Below are 20,772 nucleotides of genomic sequence, written 5' to 3'. Positions count from 1 at the left end.
TTTAATTTCCCCTAAGGAAGTATTTTTGAATTAAATTCAATTCCGTTTATTTATATAGCACCATTTCTATACACTTTACCGAATGATGATCCTCAGGAAGGTGAAGGACAGTAACTCTGAATATCCAGAAAGAAGTTGTGTTCAAGTACAAATGGTTCAGTTCAAAAAGTGTGTACATTTTATTTCTGTTCATTTTGATCAGTTGAATAACTTCACCTCTGATCAGGTTTGTTTGGTATGGTCCAATATCCCTGAACTTAAATAGCAAATAGCAAAGAAGTAAAACATTTGTAAACATAATAGAATTTATTTTATAAATTTTATATTTGACATTCTTCAGAGCGTTTTTGCTATTTTTTTTTTTTTTTTTACATAATACAGTTAGATCTATATGCAGTCCAACATTTACAAACTTATATACACCTTGAACTTTCTCCATAGGGAAAAACACACCAGTACTCTGCTGCTTCTTCAAGTACATTTATCCCTGTGAACCTTCCGGTTAGTTTTGCAGCGACGCGGCGCAAAAAAAATGCAGTCGACCAAAAATCATTTGCATATTGTAATGACATTGGGAGAGGTTTTCTATTATTTTTTATCCTGGAAAAGGAAAAAAAAATGTCCCTGCGGTAATATTACAAAATACAAAAACATGAGGGAGAAATCTGTTAAAGTGGCCGAATGTGATACCGGACGTCTGTGTGGTCGTCGCCACCGTTATATACAGCAATTTATTTTTTTAAATTTATTTATTTATTTTACATGGTCCCAGTGGAAAACAATTAGAAAATTTACATTAAACACAAATTATTCATCAGGACAAATAAGCAACAGTACAAATTCAGCTGTAAATGTTTCACTCTACATATATTTTATATTAGTAACGTGATCTTGACGGCTGTGACGCGTCGCTCCCTTCCCGCCCACAGGTCAGTACATTCAGGTTGAGAGAGCTGCTGTGTCGCCGCCCTCACACAGTAGAAATGTTCACAGTGCAGGCTTTGTTAAAATATGATTATTCCCACCAGGTGCTGAAGTTTATACCCATGTCGGAGTAGTCGCTGTGGATTCATGTGTTTCTGTTGAGCATCTGTGTTTCTCATGTGGTCATAAAAATATATAAACCAGGCTGCTGGGTAGTTCGACGCAGCGACTGATTCTATTTGGCAAAAATATTTGGTACTCTAAGCAGTAACAAAAACACGACTCTACATGTGTACGACTGCAGGTAACAGCGAAAACTTTTGATTGTCGAAACCAAAACTGCACATTATTTTACTGTAAGAGGGCGTTATCTGGTTATCCTTCAGTATATTCATGATCGGAGTGGTTTTACACCGCACTGACAGGAGGGGGCGCTGTAGTCGTGTGCAGCGTCAGCGCTGACTCCAGCTGTGGTGCAGAAGGTAGAGTCCGGTCCTGGATTTAGCTCCAGCTCTGCAGCATGTGCTGCTGCTGCTAGAGGAGGAGCTGCTCTAAATCAGAGTCCAGCTCAGATCATGATGTGAAAACATCTTCTGCTTCTCTGTCTAAGAAAAAGCACATGCACCCGTTTGCTTTGGGCGCATGCTGATGACCTCATGCAGCCCTGATTGGCTCCCTGCTGGCTGTCGGTCTGCAGCGTCCTGCCCTTCTGATCCCAGTCCTGGACCGCTTCCCGCCTCGGCTCTTTGCGCGCCTCTCAGGCCAGCTTTAGAGTGCTGATGGGGAAGGAGGGCATCGTCACCATGGTGACGGGGTTAAGCACCGTCTGACCCATGAGCTGCGGGTGGTGCGCCATCATCTGAGTGCTCACCGCCGCCTGCTTGCTGACGATGGCGGCGGCTGTGGCCTGGGTGGAGGAGGTCCCGTTGACGTGCGGGTGGGCGATGTGGCCCACCATGGTCGGCGGCGTGACCGCCACCGGCTGCGGGTAGAGGGCCGGAATGTGCTGCCCCAGGTGGGCCACCGGGTGAACGGTGATGTGGCCGATGGGCTGAGGACTGGAGGCCAGCTGCACGGAGCTGCTGGTGGTACAGGGGGCAAGGGTCACGTGTTTGGGGGCCCCTCCGTGGAGAACGTGGTTCACTGCCTGGATGACAGAGGGGTGGGAGACCGAAGCGTGGGCGATGACCGTAGGATGCAGGCTGGCAGTGGGCTTGGTGGGGACGGAGGGAGGGCTGGGAGCGCTGGAAGCTGGAGGGAGGAGGATGGGCGGGGCTACTGGGTTCAGTGGGAGGGGCTGCAGCAGGGGGGCTTTGTTCAGGGTGGAGATGTGCTGGGTAATGATGGAGGCGGTGGTGGCTGGGGTCACAGCTAGAGTGTGGGTGACGGCCTTGAGCAGCTCGGGCTTCATGGTGTGGGGCGCAGCGGGCGAGACGTTCGGTGCTCTCTGAGCCGACTCTTCCTCCAGGTCTTCCTCCATTCCTTCCTCACCCTCTGGAACAACAACAGCACTCACCGTCAGTCTCAGGAGCATCATGCTGGGACTTATCACGAACACAAAGTAGAACATGAATGTAAAATGGAACGAAGTCGTGTACTTGTTGTATTTAACCCCTTATGTCTAAACCTGTTGGCAGCAGTGACGGCCTCCTGGGGCGTCTTTACGGTTTGCCTGAGCCAAACAAACATTAACGCTTTGATCTATTGATCATATTGAAGCTCTGGCTTTTGTGGTTGAAAGTGTTGTACTGCTGGAGTGACTTCAATCTGACTGAATGTCTCCAGAGATCTGAAAAAGCTGCACAGACGTCTCCGTCCAACCTGATGGAGGTGGAGAAGAACAGAGCAAACTGCCTAAAGACGAAGCTGAGCTGGAGGCTTCACATGCAGAGACTTTGAGACTGCAAAAGCTGCCGAAGGTGGATCAACAAGTATTAAGAAAAGGCTGTGACATTTTCAATAAATTTCCAAAAATCTCAACTATTTTTCCACATTGTCATATGGGGGGGTTCTTGTGTGTAGACTTTTTCCCTCAGGACAACGCTGCCTCCAGGTGGACCCGGTTCAGATGATAAACAGATCAGTATCCTTCACAGCACTGAGCTGCTGTGGGGCCAGACGTGCTCACCTGAAGCGGTGGAGGTGGAGGCCTGGTCCTCCTCCGGCTGCCCCGTCTGTCTGAGGACGCGGTCGATCTCCACCACGTCCATCCACTGGCTCACGTCATTCTTCAGCTCCGCCAGCCGCTGCTGCGTGGCAATCTTCTCTCTGGCCAGCCGCTCCATGTCGTGCTCGTACTCCTTCTCTTTGCGCTTCAACGTCTGGAAACAGATGGAAGCGCCGGGTTGATGAAGGCGGATCGACGGGCAGAGAGGTTCAGAGCTCGTACGCTTTTCCCCACAGTCAAATTCAAGCTTTTCAAGCTACACACTTTGGAGATTAAAACAACACAAATGAGCTGAAGAAGACAGTTTCACTTCACTATTACCAATCTTTTATTGCGGTTACATAATATATTATGATTGCAATATACAGCAGGGACAAGATGAGCTAAAATATAACAAGATTTTGTGTTTTGAAATGTCTCTTACATTTCAAATTGTTTGGCAATCAGCAAGTAGAAATAGCACTGACTCGAAGTGACCAAGAGAAGTTTAGTCTGATTTAACTGGAGTGAGGAAAAAAATGTAGGTTAATATCTTTAAATATCTGGTTTCAACCACAAACATTTTCAAAATTTAGGCTTTTAACCAAATGTTAGATTGCACTTTAATTTCAAAACTGTAGTTTGAATATCCAGCATTTTAAGGACTTTATACAGAAATCAAACATTTTCCAGACACTCAAAAACCCCTTTCTGACAATCTTGGAAAATTCAAGTCTTTTTGAGGATTTCAAGCATCCGTGTGAACCCTGGGGATAAAGCTTCGTAAAGCGAATAAGTTATTAGTGGAAAAAGCGTGACTTACTGGCAGAATTAGCTGCTTTTTCTGGTGTAACAACAGATGACGTCCTGTGAGCAGCTCTGTGATAAAAGATTTTAAGCACTGAGAATAAAAACGTTTGCCAGATTTTTAAGCCGATTACTTAAAATTATTTATTGTGCTGCGCAGGAGACAAAAATAACAAGAGCTGCAGCGTGAAGGAAGGAGGAGTATGAAAGTAGGAGGTGCTTCCTGGCAGCGGCTCCTTGTGACCCAATTCGCCTTCGCCAGCTGACTGAGCTGGACTTCCCTGTCCGAGGCGTCAGGAGGAAAACGCATGAAAAGATCCTGACCACACACCAAATGAAAGTCAGGACAACCAGAAACCCTCAAGGAAATTAGCTTCAACTAAAGACTGAGCCCAGCATGACAAGACAAGACCAACTGTATCATTATAATATTTTGAAACTGAGCTCTATAATTAGGCGTGCTCTTCACTAGCGTGGCTCCTTTATCCAACACGCGCTCTGGTGAGGAGGGAAGTGGCTCTGTGAAACCTGATGACTCAGGATCATAAAGCCAGTTTCTCCAGAGGTGGACTTCCTGTTCACATCCGCAGGGTGAAAGAGAGAAAAAGGGGAGGTTGTGTGTGTGTGTGTGTGTGTGTGTGTGTGTGGAGGTGCTGTATGAAGCAGCAGCATGAGATGGGAAAGGTTTGAGCTGGCCTGCTCTCTGCACACGTCCCACAGCACAACGCTGCACATGAACGCAAATAGCAGAGGGGAACAAAAGGCGGGCCGAGTGTGAGTCGGCACCTGTCTCTCTTTAGTCCTGATCCAGGATTAGAAAAACACGGGCCGAACACTCTGAGGCTTTGCTGCGCTGCTCTGCAACGAGGCCGTCACTGAAGCACATGGACAGGGTTTCTGTGTCTGGTTTTTGCAGCTACAACACGGGAATTTACTGGGAAGTAGTAATAATAATAACAACAATAATAGACTCACTTTCAATACAGCTTTTCACCTGTAAAGTTCCTATTGAATTATTATTATTTGATCAGAATAAAATCACCCTCCTAAACAAACATGCTTCTTGTGACGTCGCCTCACACAGGCCAACCAATCGGAGCGTGTGTTTAGAACATTGCATTGAAATAAAATACATGGGACGTGGTTTTTGAAGAGAATTAAGTCGGGCTGGAATGATCTCATTGGCAAAGATCTACAAAAAAAAAAACAATGGTCTGTTAAATGTGATCCCTCAGTTTGATTTACAAGGCTGTGAATAATTCTCAAACGCCTCAACGTTCTACATTATCCAACTACCTTTAATATATTTAAAGATGCTGAGTAGAAACTGCAGGTTAAAAAAATGTGCTCTGAACCACAGCGATGTACAAACAGGAATGTAACGTGCTTCACCACATTTTGAGCTCAACTTCACCTGCAAAAAACCAAGTGCTGAAAATACCCTAAAAATCCCCTAAACTCTAAAAAGAAAAAAAAAACAATCTGAAAATGCACTTCTTGATTGAGAAAATAATAAAAAAACAAACAAAAGAAGTAAAGTGGCTGTTAAAACCCCATTTTAAAGCTTTTGGACTCCAGCGAACTACAGAAGATAATGGAACAGTGGTGAAATACGTCAGGGGTGCTGCTGTATGACTTCAACAACAACAACAGCGGCTATGATGTCCTCTCTCTATAAAAGAAATCCTGTAAGAATGTTCTGATCTGAAGCCCACCAGTAGCTCCCCCCCCCAATATGAGCGGTCCACATGAATGTGGGGCTTTGAAGGGGTTTATCCAGAGTGTGGGTTTAGTTCTGCTTAGATTCCAGGAAGACTTAACCTCAAACAGGCCTGAAAACCTTTGACTGTGGCTGAATTAAACAATTTCTGTAAAATTCTTCCCCCAGCAATGAAAAGCACACGTTGCCGAGGCTCGTCACGTTGCGATTTTTAAGACCTGTGTAGAAAAGGTGAAACTTGGGCTGTGGACACTTTTACCCGTGTTTTTATTGAATCTGTGGTTCTAAACACGTCTTCGTAAGATGATCAAGATTTCACTCTTTTCAAGTCACAAAGATGGTCGGATATGTTGAGACGCTAAAATGTTGGGAGCCATGGAAACGTAACAGATAATGACAGCACTTTTACTGCTCAATGAGTCAGAATGACTGATAACGTCTTCTGTGTCAAACAGTCAGAGACATCTGGACACAGAAGGGACTCTCAGAGGACCAGCCGCTCTGTGTTGATGTCACTGGAATGCCTCCATCTTTGTTTGGCAGGGAAACAACCAGGGACCTTCCAAGGTTTTCCTTCATAACCTTGGACAAACTCGGACTCTTACGGCTTTGCCTCAACATATAAATATTGACTTTTAAATTCGGTATGGAAGAAAAAAAACACGGCGAAACAGATGGAACTGCTTTCCATGTCTTTTTTTGCAATCTTACATGAGTCATAAGCCGCCATAATAGTACACGTCGTGACTCACGGAGAGAGCATGGAGCAGAGAGGGGACGCGCTCCAGAAACGTGGAGACCCACTGAACCCGGTGGTGGAGGGTTCAGGCTGCGGCGTGCTCACATCTCGTTAATAACAGCTGAGATTAGCCAAGTTAACCTGGTGGCTAAGTCTGCAGCAGATGGATCACACATCAGCATGTTAATCATGTCACCAGGTTGGTAAGACACAAGGTGCCAAGAACTTTATTATTCTTTGCACATGGCTGCGCTCCGAGGAGCAGCCGCTCCCCTTTCTCCGAAAGACACCTGAGCTTTGTTTGTGTGCGGACATCTAGATCAGCACACAGATAGGCTGAACCGCATGTGTGTGTGTGTGTGTGTGTGTGTGTGTGTGTGTGCGCGCGTGTGTACACGCACTCTCACATGCAGGGTAAACAGCAGCAAAGCTCCGTCACAAGCAATGCGAGTGCCGAGCACATGGCCACAGAGACAGGGAGCGGGAGGGGGGCAGATTGAGAGGGAGCAACACTAGCTGTACTCACTGACTCACTGCTGCAGCACACGGCTGGCTCCTCTTAAAGGGCCAGCAGCGCCACAGGCCACGTTGCAGACATGCTGCTCAGCCTGGCCTGCAGACCGGGCTTCTGCACAGGTCTTGTGACACTCCGGTTACCATGGACCATTGTCTTTCTGGGCCTTCCAGCAGGAAACAAAGAATTTCAAATGGTGCCTGACTAACAATTAAACGCTTGTCTGAGGGAGAGAATATCTACTTTCTGAATGATTTCCTTGTGAGAAAAGGTTCACTAATATTTGGCCTAATTACTTCTTAGTTCAGCTCTAATTGATCCGAGGTCCAGATATTGGTTGCATATTTGTTCTCATGATCTATGATCATCACTTCAGGACTCACTTGTTTAACTTTAGAATATACAATTTAAATTATTATTTCTCTCTTGCTTATACTGCATTTTAAAAGAAGCTAAGGAACCTATCAGTGTTTTTTGTTGTTTCTGCTGAACATATTTAACAAATTTTTGTATCGTTTCACCCTGTTTTGTTTTGATTTGATCTTCTTTTGAGGATATTTTTAGTTTTTATTCAAATTCATTTTAATTGTTTGGATTACAATTAAAATGATATAAATGGATCAAATTTGTTTACACAAACATATAATAACAATAATATGAACAAAGGTGTAATTTTATGACTTTCACATAATTAAGGTTATAACACTGATTTTTATTTTGTTTATCATTCTGATCTTTTAGAGCTGAACCTATTCCAACTGTCAAGAAAGCTGAATAAATATAAAATGAGAAAATAGTAAATTAACTAAGGTGGGATTTTCAAAAAATAAAAAATACCACAATCCACAAGAATCAGGTGTGTAAATATGTATAATGTGGGACATATTTGGACGAGATAATTGGGGATAGGATGTAAAAAGCTTTGGTTTTCTCCTACTCCTTTGCAAACTGGATATGAAATATTGGTTGTTGTTTTTTTTACGTTTGATTAATATTACGGGGTTGTTTGTTTTCTTCTTATTCATTTTAATGTATTTTCTTCTGACATTTTACAGGTTCGAAATAAATAATAATAATAATAATAATAATAATAATAATAATAATAATAATAAAGTCATTTCGTCACAATTCGAATAATTAATCTCTAAAAACCTGACTGCCACAGTTTCAGCAGGAAACGCAACATGTCTCCGGCTGGCAGCGGAGGAACAAGTTCGGTCAGCGAGGGAGACGAGACGAGGCGAGAGTGGAGTAAGCCGAGCCTTGTGTTTACCACTCCACGCTCCCTCCCTGCTGCTGGCAGCTCAGCGCGGCGGAACAGCGAGTCCTGCCTGCTGCCGCGCTGGGCGGGGGCAGCGCGGGGGGTGACGTCTCGCGGTTTAGGGAAGCCATGTGCTCGCTGCTCATGTGGCCTTAAGAGCTCAGAGGGGCAGGGTAGAGGAAGGGAGGAGGAGGAGGAGGAGGAGGAGGAGCGCTAATGCAGCGGCTTAGCTTTCCAGTCTCCGTGATTTGTTTTTTGTTTTTTTTTTGTATTACTTTTACGCTGCCGGCTCACGAGGACCACAATCAAATAATAATAATAAGAAGAAGAAGAACTGAAACGCACGTAGCTGCGTGCGAAGAACCTGACTCCATGCTAATCTGCTCCGAGTCACGAGCTGATAAGATGATAACGAGGAAGTCCGGATGTTGAAACTGTTGGCAACTTTGTGGAAAAGTGTTAAAACTCCTGCCTCCGTGCTTACTTTAGCATTACGTAAACATTCGGGTTCGGCTGCAGTAGAAATGAAATGCGATGCCAAGCCTTACAGTTTTTTTTGCACATCACTTTTCTGAGCCGCAGTTCGGAGCAGAAGCTGCTGCTCCACCTCCTCCCGTCGGCCAGGGAGGGACGGAGAGAGGAGTACGCAGACCAGACACGTGTTCCCAGGCCTCCACTTTATCTTGTTTTCCTTTTAAACCAAACTTTGTGTGTGTGTCACTCCACTGCCCGCCCAGTGACTGGAAAAATCCTCTTTGTGGGGAAAGAGGCGTGCACGAGTACAAACACAGATAGACCTTTGTGACCTACAATACATGAACCGGTTTCTGTGCAACTACATAATGGAGGTGACAGTAATAAGAATTTTCTGTCCCCTTTGTGCCTTAAAATGTAGCGATTGTTAACCTAAGTCATTATGAGGGAAAGTGCCAGTTTATCGCGACAGGCACAGTGGGATGCTAAATCACAGAGGGAGGCGTAGGGAGGGAGGCTGAGTGATGAGCCGTGCACCCACGCTGTCCCACTTTCCTCCTGAGAGGACCGGCCAGACTGCTGCTTCTCTAATTCCTGTCAGACACAAATCAACCTCTTCAATTTCAACATTCCCAAATCTGCTCCCCTGTTCAATAATAAAATCTGGAGAGTAACGTCTGGTAGAAAGGCCTGTACAACTCTGAACAAAGAGTGAATAAAGTAATCTCATTCATCGCTCAGTGACAGGTAGTAAAAGCGTTTTAAAACCGAAACATGTCAGCCTCATAACTACTGGAGCTGCTCTCAAATCAGAGGGATTTTAGGAGATCCACCGAGAAAAACCAGCTCTTTTTCTGGTTAGACAACACTCTTCGGTGTGGAAGTTGAAGTTTGCCATTTTCAGTATTAGTAAAGCAATACAAATCCACCAGAGGACACACACAGATATAAGAAGCTGCTTAAACGTAAATTGCATTTTCTCCAACTTGTCTGATCTGTGCAGCAGTAAACAGGAAAGGTACACGGCATGCAGCAAGGTTGATATTCTGTGCCTCTGAGATTCCCTCTGTCTGTCGTGGAAAATGCCGTTTTAGCAACGCCAATTGCGCAAACTCTGCAAATCGCTTATGTAAACGGGGTTATAACTGCATCATAACCCTGATTTGTTTTTTTTAAAAAGCGTGACATCTTGTTCGACACCAATCCTGATCCCAAATCAAATAATTTGACCACTTGCAGCAGAAAGGCAAAGCAAAAATGTTTAAATGCTGATCTTATATTTTCTTATAGTTCCTAAAGAGAAATCAGAATTAGCTCAAATTGATGTAAGATTCCCAAAAACAAGTCCGACTCTTCTTATTTCATATTTAATGATCAGCTGTTCAAAAAAGAAGTTAGAAAGGAAGCTCCGAATGTCTGTAAAAACTGAATTCTCACTCTATTAAACTGGGCCAGCGGTGGACCTTTGCACCAGCAGTTTACAACCACAACACCCACACTGAATCAAACACGCAGTGAGTCATGAGCAGGCCTTTTAACAGCGGTAACAATTACGCCGAACAGAATAAAGTGAAAAAGCCTGTAGTTGAATAAATTCAAAAGAAGCTTAAGTCGAGCCAAAAATAGATTTAAATGCCTCGCGCAAATGGTGTTTGAACTGCTTGGACACTCCTGTTGTTGCGCTAACAGAGCTGGCTGCTTTTGAGCCAATCACGGTTTTATAACAGAGGAGCAGGTTTCTGTCCCGCCACTCCCTCTGTTCCTCACGCTTCACTTCCAAATGACGCGCAGTCTTCAGAAAGGAAACCACAAAGCCTGTCTTCACCCAGAGAGCAGATAAACCCGAACGCTCAGGCAGCTGCTGAAAGGGCTCACCTGAATGTATCTGAGTGCGCTTCTCAGCACGCTGAGGTTGGAGGTTTTCTTCTCGTCGATGTTCGGGATGTTCTTTTTCAGCGTCTCGAAGCACTCCTTCAGGTGCGCTCGCCTGGCAGACGCAATGAAGACCGAATCAGTGAGAGCAAACTCCCGAAACGATTAGTTTTAATAACCCCGAAGATATATTTAAAAAAAAAAAAAAAGAGCTACACTGCAAAACAACAAAATCTTACCAAGTGTTTTTTGGTCTAGTTTCTAATGAAAATATCTTATTAGACTTGAAATAATACAAAAATAACTTGCAAGTAACTTTTCAGCAAGATATAAGAGTTTGTCTTAAGTCAATAATTCCTTAATGTTGATGAAAAAGTACTAGTTCCATTGTCACATTAAAACACCGGAGACATTTCTAGTTATAAGAGAAATAACTAGAACTAGAAACTAGACTAAAAATATTTGGTAAGATTGTGTGTGGTTTTCCAATGAATTAGAGTTTTTACATTTCTGTTACAGCAGATGTTATGAGGTAAGCAGTGAGGTAGTCATTAATGCGGCGGGTAAAACTCACCTGTTCTTCTCTAGTTTGTTGTGCACTTCTCTTGTGCCGGCCCTGCAAGAACAGAGAAATAAAACCTCATGTCCAACTGAGGCAACCTGACGAAAACAATCACAGTTAATCAAATATTTTCTTTCTTGCTCTGCTACTGACATTTTAGTGGGGATAAACTCTGGGTTAATCCTTATTTCTGAGTTTTTCTGAACCATCATGTTGATTTGGTGAAACTATAACAAAGTTCTAACAGTTAAAATAACATCCAGCCTCATTTCCTTGGACTTACCCTCCGGGTCTCTTCTTACTGTCCAGCTGACGGCTGTCGTCAGGCGGACTCCCCCGGCTGATGGTGCCGTTCTGCGGAGGAGAGGGCTGGAGCAAGGGGCTCGGGTGGGGAAGCAAAGCTTGGTGCTGAGGGGTTGAGATGATTGAACCTGCATAGCACTGAACCACCTGCTGCGGCGGCGGATGCTGCACTTGAGTGTTTTGGTCGATGAGCGGAGAGGGGTTGTGATGGTTTTGGATGGGCTGCCTGTGGTTGACCGTCACCGCCGGAGTTGGGTAGTCGGCTTTGAGAGGCGGGGAGCACCTCACGGCTGCGGCGCTTTGCTCCTGAGGGGACTGAGGGTCTCTGTTAGGGAAGGCCAGCGACGGAGCAGCTGGAGGTGAAAGGGTGGTGACGGGCAGAGAGGGTGACCCTGTGGGGTTGGGGGCAACCACGGGGATGGGGAAGACGGTGACGGGCATGGAAGAGGGAGGCAAGGAAGGCGGTATGGGTGGTGGGCGGCACTCGGTGAGACGTTCCTCTGCTTTGGGGACATTGTTGATGTGCGGCGTAGAGTTATAAGTCACATCAGGGTAAATATACTCAGTCTTCTGCTGCAGAAGCAGCTTCGCTTTCACTTCATCCTCTGTTGAAGGAAAAAAACAAGCAGGTTACTAATCTACCAACAGCTCACTCATGCACCCGGTGCATTTCATTAGGAAATAAATAAAGATGTTTCGTTAAGGCTGGGCGATATAGCTCAAAAATAAAATTTCCGGGTTTTTTCCCCACACCTGATCCGATTTTAAATCCGATTTTTTTTCCCCTCACTTTCTTTTCTGTGAAAAAGAAATTACAAGTGATAAAAAGTGCCTTTTATATTGGGGGCAGGCTACAAGAATAATTTTTAATCATGGGAAAGTTATCATAATATTAGCAAAGTAAATATCCAATTTTACCAGAAGAACATCTTAAAATTACAAGAAAAAAGCCTGAGTAATTTAAAAAAAATTATTTTTCATGTTGGAGTTCTCATAAAATTGCTACTACAGTTTTTAAATATTACGCCTTTGTCCTGGTATTATTTTGACTGTTACATTTGTTTTTATTTCCAAAGGACTGTGACATATAGAAGTGAAAATAAATGTGCTGCAGTACTTGTGACTCCAACAGGGAAAGCATGCTGACCAGCTGACCTTTAATACACTCAAAAAGTGCATCAAATTCATTCTGCAGGTTAACGCAAAAACAAACCAAAAATGTTGGCTGTTTCATCTGATACATCCAACACAATGCATGATGCATACATTTGAATATTTCTGAAACCATTTAGCCGGTGTTGCTGTAAAACATTGACAGTGAACATATTTTACACTCTAATCCCCCAAAAAATAGCTTTAACCCAGCGTTCCCCTGCTGAGTGAAACCTATAAGAATTGGATTTGTCCAACAGATAAAAGTTCAAAGGTGATAAACTTTAGAGCTCTACTCCTGGGGGACAAATCTTTACTTAAGGATTGTAATGAACCAAGAAACCTTGGCTTAGTATAAGAAATTACACTAAGACACTTTACAGAAACCAAAACCAAATTTTCTTGGCTATTACAACCAAGAAAAGTGTAAACATGTTGAACAAAGCAAAACATTTCACTGCTTCGTGTGTGTCAACAGACACTGTTGTAACTTCTTGAACGTGTTTGACATAATCCAGGAAAAAAAACAGCTATGAGGGAAATGACTGCTGTTCTAAATGTCTGGTACACCTTTTAATACCATCCCACTGATTAGTCATTTTCTCTGTATAAGTGTCATGTCACGTTATAAAAAGTTGTCCTCCAAGTAGGGAAAATGCTAAAAGAACAGGATGTTCTGCTAACTGCTCCGGCCCACTTTTATAAGACGTGGTGCGTTGTGTTATTGTAGTCGTGCTTTATTGTATTGTGACGTAGACACATAAACAGCAATGCCTTTTCAGACAGAAAACAAATGAGGCAGTTAGAAAAAAAAAACTGCGGGTTTTCTATAGGCATTATATAACTGCAGCAGCACATAGAGAAACACTGGCCTACTTTCCCGCACACAGTGACCTGCTCTACAGCAGCAGAGGAGGAGGAGGAGGAGGAGGAAGAGGACTCTGTTCCCCCAGTGCAGCAAAGCAGGAGCAGAGAGAGAAGAGAAGCAGGAGCTCTCACTCTGATCCTGTTCTAATAACTCTTCCTAACACCAACTTCATCAAAGTTTAGGCTTTAAACAGCCACAGACATTTTTTTTTTGTTTTTGTTTTAGGAAGGCGGTTTAAAATTTCACGATTAACACGCATCAAACCTCCACACAGGCAGAGGAGCTTAAATTTAATCCCAGGTGCAGCTGTAAAATCTTAACGAGCTTGCATCTGGTCCTGAAGGAGCACATTAAGGTAGCTTTGTGGTTAGGTTGTCCTTGCTGCAAAAACATCCTGGGTTTAAATCCCAGCGGTGGCCTTTCTGTGCAGAGTTATAAACATTCTCCATATGCATGTGTAACAGCCAGGGTTCTCCAGGTATATTTTTGTGACTGTTTGTCTCCGCAATTGGGCTGCACACTGTCAGTTAAGAATGTAAGTTCAATATAATGATTTAGTATTGCATTGACTATAATAATTCACTCATATTTTCCTTACTTTCTGAGAGTACAATGCCCCCTTCCTCTGTGTGTAAGCTTTAGCATCTCAGCCACTAAAATATGCAACAAAGACCGTGAAAGTAATTTCAGCTGGTCAAATATGTTGTATATTATAATATAATATTATGTTAATTGCACAGAGAGAATAAATGTATGTCACTTTAAAAGATTACATTCATGCAGGCCTTTGTAATTACAATATTCCACATAATAAATGTGCAATGTTTGCAACTCAATATATTGTACAGCTACATTCAGATTTTTGAAAAATATTTCATCACAGCAAAAAAGACTTGTGTGTCATGGTACAAAACAAACCTTAATCACAACAAGATATGCTAAAATCATCGAATCAGAGATGCTAGTGTTAAAAAAACAGCACTTACATGGTAATATATAAAGAAAAAAACATGATGCCATTATGTAAAATTTGGTCTTCACTTATAAGCATCATCTTACAAATTAATTGAACATATCAAGTACTGTCTCTTTGTGTAGACCAGCGATTTTCCTTCTTGACTTTATTTAGCCTATTCAACAATATTTTTTATATGTTTCCCCCAGGAAACTTGCTAAACCTGGTGGTTGGGTGCCGAGGCAGTCATTCATCCAGCGGCTTGTTGTGTTTTTGAGTTTAAAAATGTTTAAAGTTGACAGAAAATTTCACTTGATGTGTTATTGAAAGATTGGAAGATTGACACCTGAACACCAACTATAAAGTCTTAATAATTCCAAACATTTTAAAAAGATTTAAATACATAAGCAATGCTTAGCCTGGTGGGGGTACAAGTAAAGCTTAGTGGCCCACCAGGTGTATATTACACTGGGGGAAACCCTGTGATCCTACATTGTCCTTCATCCTCATCTCACCCTAAAATCCATACAAAAGTCTTTAACCCTAATTAAAGACAATATTCCCCTGCAATGTACATTGGACAATCTACCCTAAACATACTAAACCTGTATATATTTTTTCTAGAAATAAGGTTGAGTAAAAATTTATAGAAAATATCTTTCTCTATTTTGTTAAAAATCTAACTGTCCGGGTTCTACCTGAACCAATAGATGAATGGAAACTGCGTTAGCTGGTTTTGGTAAAACTTACTGTGTAGCTACATATTCAGCTTTTTGCTCTTTAGGTGGAATGAGGTTAAATTTCCACAGAGTAGTGACTCATCTCTTGTATAAACAAGCTCTGGGAGGGGTAGCCCAGCACGCACGTGGTGAAGGGGGCGGGGTTAGCATGCCGTTAATACTTTGGGGCGAGGTTTGTTGATAGCGCGTCATCGACAGACATTCAAAGCCACCCCACCAGCGTCTGAGAGGAACAGGAGTTTGCTTCTGTTTATTTTTTTAAAAACTGATACAAGTAGACTGAGAGACGCAGTCGTGTCTCTGTACAGTAAGACTATAGTTCGTATTTTTAACCACAGTGGGTGATTGAAGTGGACAGATGTATGTAAACCAGTCACTTGATCCCCTTCGGACGCTGTCAGGTCATTATATAAAAAGGAGCCTGGCATTCCCAGCGCCACCGCCCTTTATCCCCCCGTTTGGGTCGATGGATTAATACCTCTCTTATAAAGCAGTTTTATTATAGCGTGATCATGTAATCCTTATAATAATGAAGTGAAAGCAGAAACCATCTGAGAACTTTACAGTGTGAAATGCGCAGCAGGTTTCAATGCAGTAACGCTGGCACTCACTGCAGTAAAAATCATGCATATTTCACTACTATTTCTGTTAGTGATCAAATAAACTAGCTGCAACCCAAGCGTCTGCACGCAAACACAAATACGAAAGTAAAACTAAAATACTATCTCATATTTAGATTAAGATACAACTGCACAGACATCGCTACGTGAGTGACGCCAGGAAATAACATCCAACGTTTTACCCAAAAATATCAGTCTTCTTTGGCCCTTTTTAACCCCGCAGTTTAAAAACTATACTTCGGAAAACATATCATACGTAATAATAAAAATAAAATCCAAATTTACCACGTGCTTTCTGTTGTTGCTGGGCTTGTAATTCCAAAAACTTGGCAGCTTCCAGAAGCGTTTCGATGCTCATTTCTGTCCAGTGGCAAAATACTGCCTGGATTTTTCTTTAGAGAAAAGCACAACAGCGAAGGAGAGATACACGTCTGTGTAGTACAGTACGGGAAGAGGTTCCCAGACTAACTCTGGGGGAGGGAAAACAAACTGAAAAATGAAGTAATCGGATCCTCCTCCTTCTCTGCACAAACCCAACCACTTACGTAGAGGAGTTACAAACAAGATGGCGCTCAAAGTAGTACGAACAAATACGGTTTGTGAATCACGCAGCGTTAGGACACGCCCACAGACACGTAGCCGTCACCACCCTCTGTCAGAGGAAGACAAAACACGGAACATGACTCAGGGCGGTACGTGTTGTAAAAAAAAACAAAAAAAAACCTTCAACGCTCCGGGTTACACATATTTTACAAGTACAACGTTTCACTACTATCATTGGCTTTCTCTGCCCATTTATGGTGAACGGACATTGCTGTTATTGTGAGTCCGCCATTCTCTACAAGGATATCGAGACAAGTTTACGCCAGTAGCTGTCAAAACCTCATGCGTTTACCTTGTAACCCATATTCATCTATCAAAAATGTAATAAAATAAAGAAAATGTAACAGAATTTTAAGTAGAACAGTAAGTGACGGTCTGTAGTAGTTTTGAGTCGCTTAGCAACCTGCTTACGTCAACCGGTAAAAACTTTTACATTTAGCAGGCTTTCAGATAAAATACATTCCCAACACCACATCTTTGAATATTTTCGTGCTTTATAGAAATTCAGCTGCTGAATGTGCTATTCAGTTATTAAATTTAGCTTTTAACAGTTAAAAGTTATTTTATGTGAGCCAGTATAGCAGCAAAACTGATCAACCACGTGTCCATGTAGTGCATAATGCGTTTTCCACTGTGAGAAAAATTTTAAATTCCGAAATAGCACTTCAAATAGCTGTATAATACTCGGGTATTTTACAGCTGTCTATTTTTTATTTTTAGAGGTTATTCGGAGGGGAGCAGAGTACCCCCAAGTTAAACATAGCATCTTTGATACTTTATTACTCAAGAGTAGTAAAGTATTCGATACAAAGGCTACAAGTAGTAACAGATTATCTGATCAGATGTACTATTTAAAAATGTTTTTATTAAACAAAAATATAGTTTTGTGCAAATTATTTCAAAGACAAATATATATGCTAATAAAAATATTAAATATTTTAGCAGTTGGAAAACTGTGACTCCTGGTCATAGTCACACTGTCAATTTAAAAACAAACCAAAAAACTTTTAGGGAACGTTCTCCTAAGGTTCTTTAAGGGTTGCATAGTTCAAGATGACATTTAACTACCCTTTATTAAACAAATGAATATGATTACTTCACATTAGTTTTCTTTACCACCAAAATCATTTAATGATGCCACCTCTCGCTCATTGACTGCAGACAATGAGCTCTCCTGCGACCCAACACCTACAAGTGGGTATAGATGATGAATGAATAGGTTTTTATTATTAATCTTATTTGATCCCAACAACACAGCAAACCTTAGACTTCTTGTGTTATCAATAAAGCAAGTCTCCTTCATACATTTTTAGGAAAGATAAATAATTTGAGCTGTTAACATTAACTCTCAACTACAGGCCAATGACAAAAAGAACGAAGCAAACAAACTTATTTTAGTTTCACTGGATAGCTCATGACTTGCTCCCCACACACGCACAAATGCATACACACACAGTGGAGTCAAAGTCCGGACATGACCAAGGCACATGTTGTACGATCAGGGACGGTTTTGTTTTTTTACTGCAGGGATTGTGCATCTACATGTGCAAGGCTCTGGATGTTTAAATCTGTTTTCCTGTTATTGACTGGACTCCAATACGGCTGTATGACAGCAACTGCAGGGTAATAATAGAGCGCTTCAACCCTGATGGCTCTCCAAACATAGGAAATACTGAGAGACTCTACAAACTCCCTGAAGAAAAACAGGCAAAAGTTAAACAAATTGTCCAAGACAGTAATTACAAAATCTGGTACATAAAACAAGAATTACTGCTGCTACACCAGAGCAGGGCAGGGTACTCACACCCTCTGGTGGTTACTGAAGTGTACTGCGAAATAAAAAAAAACATGAAGCAAAGATTTTAATGAAATATTTATTTTAAGTTTGTTCATGTTTTCTGTTTCAAAACTAAAAATGACCTTAAAAGATAAGCTAGGAAGAAATGAGAATATAAAATGATGTTAATAAACTTTGAAGGAGTTTTCTGTTTTATAAAACGATACAAATAATTTCGAAATACTGTACTTCAGGGTCTGAACATGCCACTATGAGACCAGCTCCTGTCTCCCTGAACTTCAGACCTTCCCCACAGATTTTAAAAGTGTGTTCCTGAGGTATGTACGCAGCTGATTCATCAGGTCTTTGTTCTGACCCTCGACCCAGTGCATCTCAACCCCTACGTCGTTTCCCTCTGGAATCACGTTCAGCAGACACTTGAACAGAAAGTGCTCGACCCTTCCAAAGGTATGGGGCCGCCCGGTGTCACCGGCGCTCTCTGCAGCAGGAGTTTTCACGTCCACTTCCTGTCTTGGTTCTGCGCACGCAGAGGAATCCATGTCCACATCCTCACCCCCTGCGTTCGCCAGCGCCTCTTTTTCTTCTCGACCTTCAGCCGAGGTCTGGGTTTCCGTGCTCGACTCTTTTGAAGGAACGGATTTGCCCTTGAGGTCGGCATCCTGGCTCTCGTCATTTCCTCGGTTTTCAGTGGAAACGGGAGCAGCTGTGGCCGTACTGGTTTGTATACTGGTCCCAGCGCAGGGAGGAGCCCTGGGAAGCTCTCGCAGCTGACGTGTCTGTTCACGCCTCTTCTGTCGGCCGTGGATCCAGGTGTTCTCCACAGCAGTCAGGAAGAGGCTCTGCTCCTTTTGCCTGCAGGTGACTCGCTTATGCAGCACCTGCAGAACAACAAACATGACCCCGACCAGCTCAGCACGACAGAAACAATCCAGAATTGACTAACCCACAGCAAAAACAAAATGCTACTAACAGAAAACCTTGCTTTCTTCACTTGATATAAAGCTGCTGTATATGTAAAATGACTTAAAAGAAATCTAAGTAATTTAAAGCCTTGAAATTGAACTTCTGTCTCTTTAAAACTTCCTTCTCTTTCCGAAGTCATCAGGAAGGCGGCACACCATGGCTCCTCTATTAATATTTTAACAAAATTTTTATCAGTGTTGCACTGAGAAGCAGCTTGTATTGTGAGCTCAGCTGATGCGCAGTTCCACCAGGTGTTTGGTAATTGCTTCTGGCTAGTCTGAAGGAGCTGAGTGGGGGAGTTGTGGTAGAGGGCTGCTCTGTGAGGCGGAAGCTTGGTAACTGCAGCTCAGAGGAGGAGCATTGTCTGGAAGGTGGCGCTCGATCCAAGAAGGTGTTTTGCACAGTTGAATGGTTGCCATGGAGATTAATGGATTTCTCAAATAGGCATGAAACAAGGCAACACTCCAAGTATGTTTATGATGAGGGAATAACATAACAATTAAGGTTGTTATCATGTTAATAACAGACAAATTAAGGTTGTCTGTTGTGAGCAAGCCTTGCAGCAAGAAGGTTCTGGGTTCGATTCCCGACCCCGGTCTTTCTGCATGGAGTTTGCATGTTCTCCCTGTGCATGCGTGGGTTTTTTCCGGGTACTCCGGTTTCCTCCCACAGTCCAAAAACATGACTGCCAGGTTAATTGGCCTCTCCAAATTGCCCCTAGGTGTGAGTGTGTGTGTGCATGGTTGTTTGTCCTGTGTGTCTCTGTGTTGCCCTGCGACAGACTGGCGACCTGTCCAGGGTGACCCCGCCTCTCACCCGAAACGTTAGCTGGAGATGGGCACCAGCAACCCTCCTGACCCCACTAAGGGACAAGGGTGCAAGAAAATGGATGGATGGATGTTGTGAGCAACAGACAACCTTAATTTCCCTGCGGAATTAATAAAGTTTTTACCTTACCTTATCTTATCTTACATGATGCGGGGAAAGATTCTGTCTTGTAACTTAACCACTTAATCCAGAAATATGGAGGGTAAAGGAGATTTTAATTTTTATTTGACTTTTCCAGTTGAATCATACAGGAGTTATAACATCTACATCATATATATCCTGAAATATTAAAATAAACACAGTGTGTTCAGAGAGTTTTAGTACACATCTTTAAGTTTATATCTAATTAAGTACATGTGGAAATCTAATTCTTTTATATAAAGTGTATACAGTGAATTGTGTGAATGAATCGGTAAAGACCAGCCTCAGACAAGCATCAATAATGATAGACTTGGCAGTGGGAGCATAGTCGTGAAGCTTACCCGCAGCTCAGTGAGGGTTTTTTCCAGCAGAGCAGTGATGCTGTCCACAGAACTACAGCTGCTGCTGCAGCCTGCAGCTGAGGCCTTGGCCTGGAGCTCCTTCACACCTGCTTCTGGTAGCGTGAAAGACAGCGGCTTCTGAGCCTTCTCCAGTTTACGCTTCTTACTGGGAGGAGACTGGAGGACAACAAAACAAAGCAGATTATCCAACAGTAATCTGCACTGAAAGAAAATCTGGACAGGTGAAATGTTGCTTATCTGTACAGTTTAGACTAAAATGCAGCAGGGAGAGGAATGATTTTGCCGTTACAACAGGGTTAGATCACCATGGCAATTTATCATGAAAAATGATCTCTAAATTTTTCAAAATTGGATATTAAAAATATGAAAAGAAAGTTTTCCATCTATAATTTCCATCTGAATGTATAATAGTACCATGTA

General features: G+C 42.6%; 2 protein-coding genes across 3 annotated transcripts in view; both read right to left on the bottom strand.

The window, feature by feature from the left end:
* Nucleotides 1–341: 341 nt before the first annotated feature.
* mnta (MAX network transcriptional repressor a) lies at nt 342–16,296 on the bottom strand. The gene is made up of 6 exons (XM_008425618.2): nt 15,943–16,296; nt 11,303–11,927; nt 11,032–11,073; nt 10,461–10,572; nt 3,053–3,245; nt 342–2,418 (listed from the first exon to the last, which is right to left on the bottom strand). The coding sequence occupies exons 1-6, from the start codon at nt 16,013–16,015 to the stop codon at nt 1,682–1,684; spliced, it is 1,782 nt and encodes a 593-aa protein (XP_008423840.1). The 5' UTR covers nt 16,016–16,296; the 3' UTR covers nt 342–1,681.
* Nucleotides 16,297–18,126: 1,830 nt separating this feature from the next.
* Nucleotides 18,127–20,772, bottom strand: part of mettl16 (methyltransferase 16, N6-methyladenosine) — a 42,907-nt gene continuing 40,261 nt past the window's right edge. Inside the window, exons 8-9 of one of the 2 annotated variants that reach the window (XM_017308052.1) lie at nt 20,332–20,508; nt 18,127–18,936 (exon numbers count right to left, since the gene is read on the bottom strand). In XM_017308052.1, the coding sequence (XP_017163541.1) occupies nt 18,337–18,936; nt 20,332–20,508 (777 nt within the window). In that variant the 3' untranslated portion in view covers nt 18,127–18,336. The remainder of the gene's footprint in view (nt 18,937–20,331; nt 20,509–20,772) is intronic. The other variant, XM_008425617.2, reaches the window with a different exon arrangement.

This window comes from Poecilia reticulata, linkage group LG13, assembly GCF_000633615.1.
Source record: "Poecilia reticulata strain Guanapo linkage group LG13, Guppy_female_1.0+MT, whole genome shotgun sequence".
In the NCBI taxonomy this organism is placed as follows: domain Eukaryota; kingdom Metazoa; phylum Chordata; class Actinopteri; order Cyprinodontiformes; family Poeciliidae; genus Poecilia; species Poecilia reticulata.
Note: the sequence above shows the minus strand (reverse complement) of the source record. Positions and strands in the feature narration are given on the sequence as shown.

Coding starts and splice junctions, on each gene's coding strand:
- mnta (XM_008425618.2), bottom strand. CDS start 16,015: ATGAGCATCGAAACGCTTCTGGAAGCTGCCAAGTTTTTGGAATTACAA. Junction 11,928..15,942: donor GCAACAACAGAAAGCACGTG/GTAAATTTGGAT, acceptor TTCCTTCAACAG/AGGATGAAGTGAAAGCGAAG. Junction 10,573..11,031: donor AACAAACTAGAGAAGAACAG/GTGAGTTTTACC, acceptor TGCGTCTGCCAG/GCGAGCGCACCTGAAGGAGT.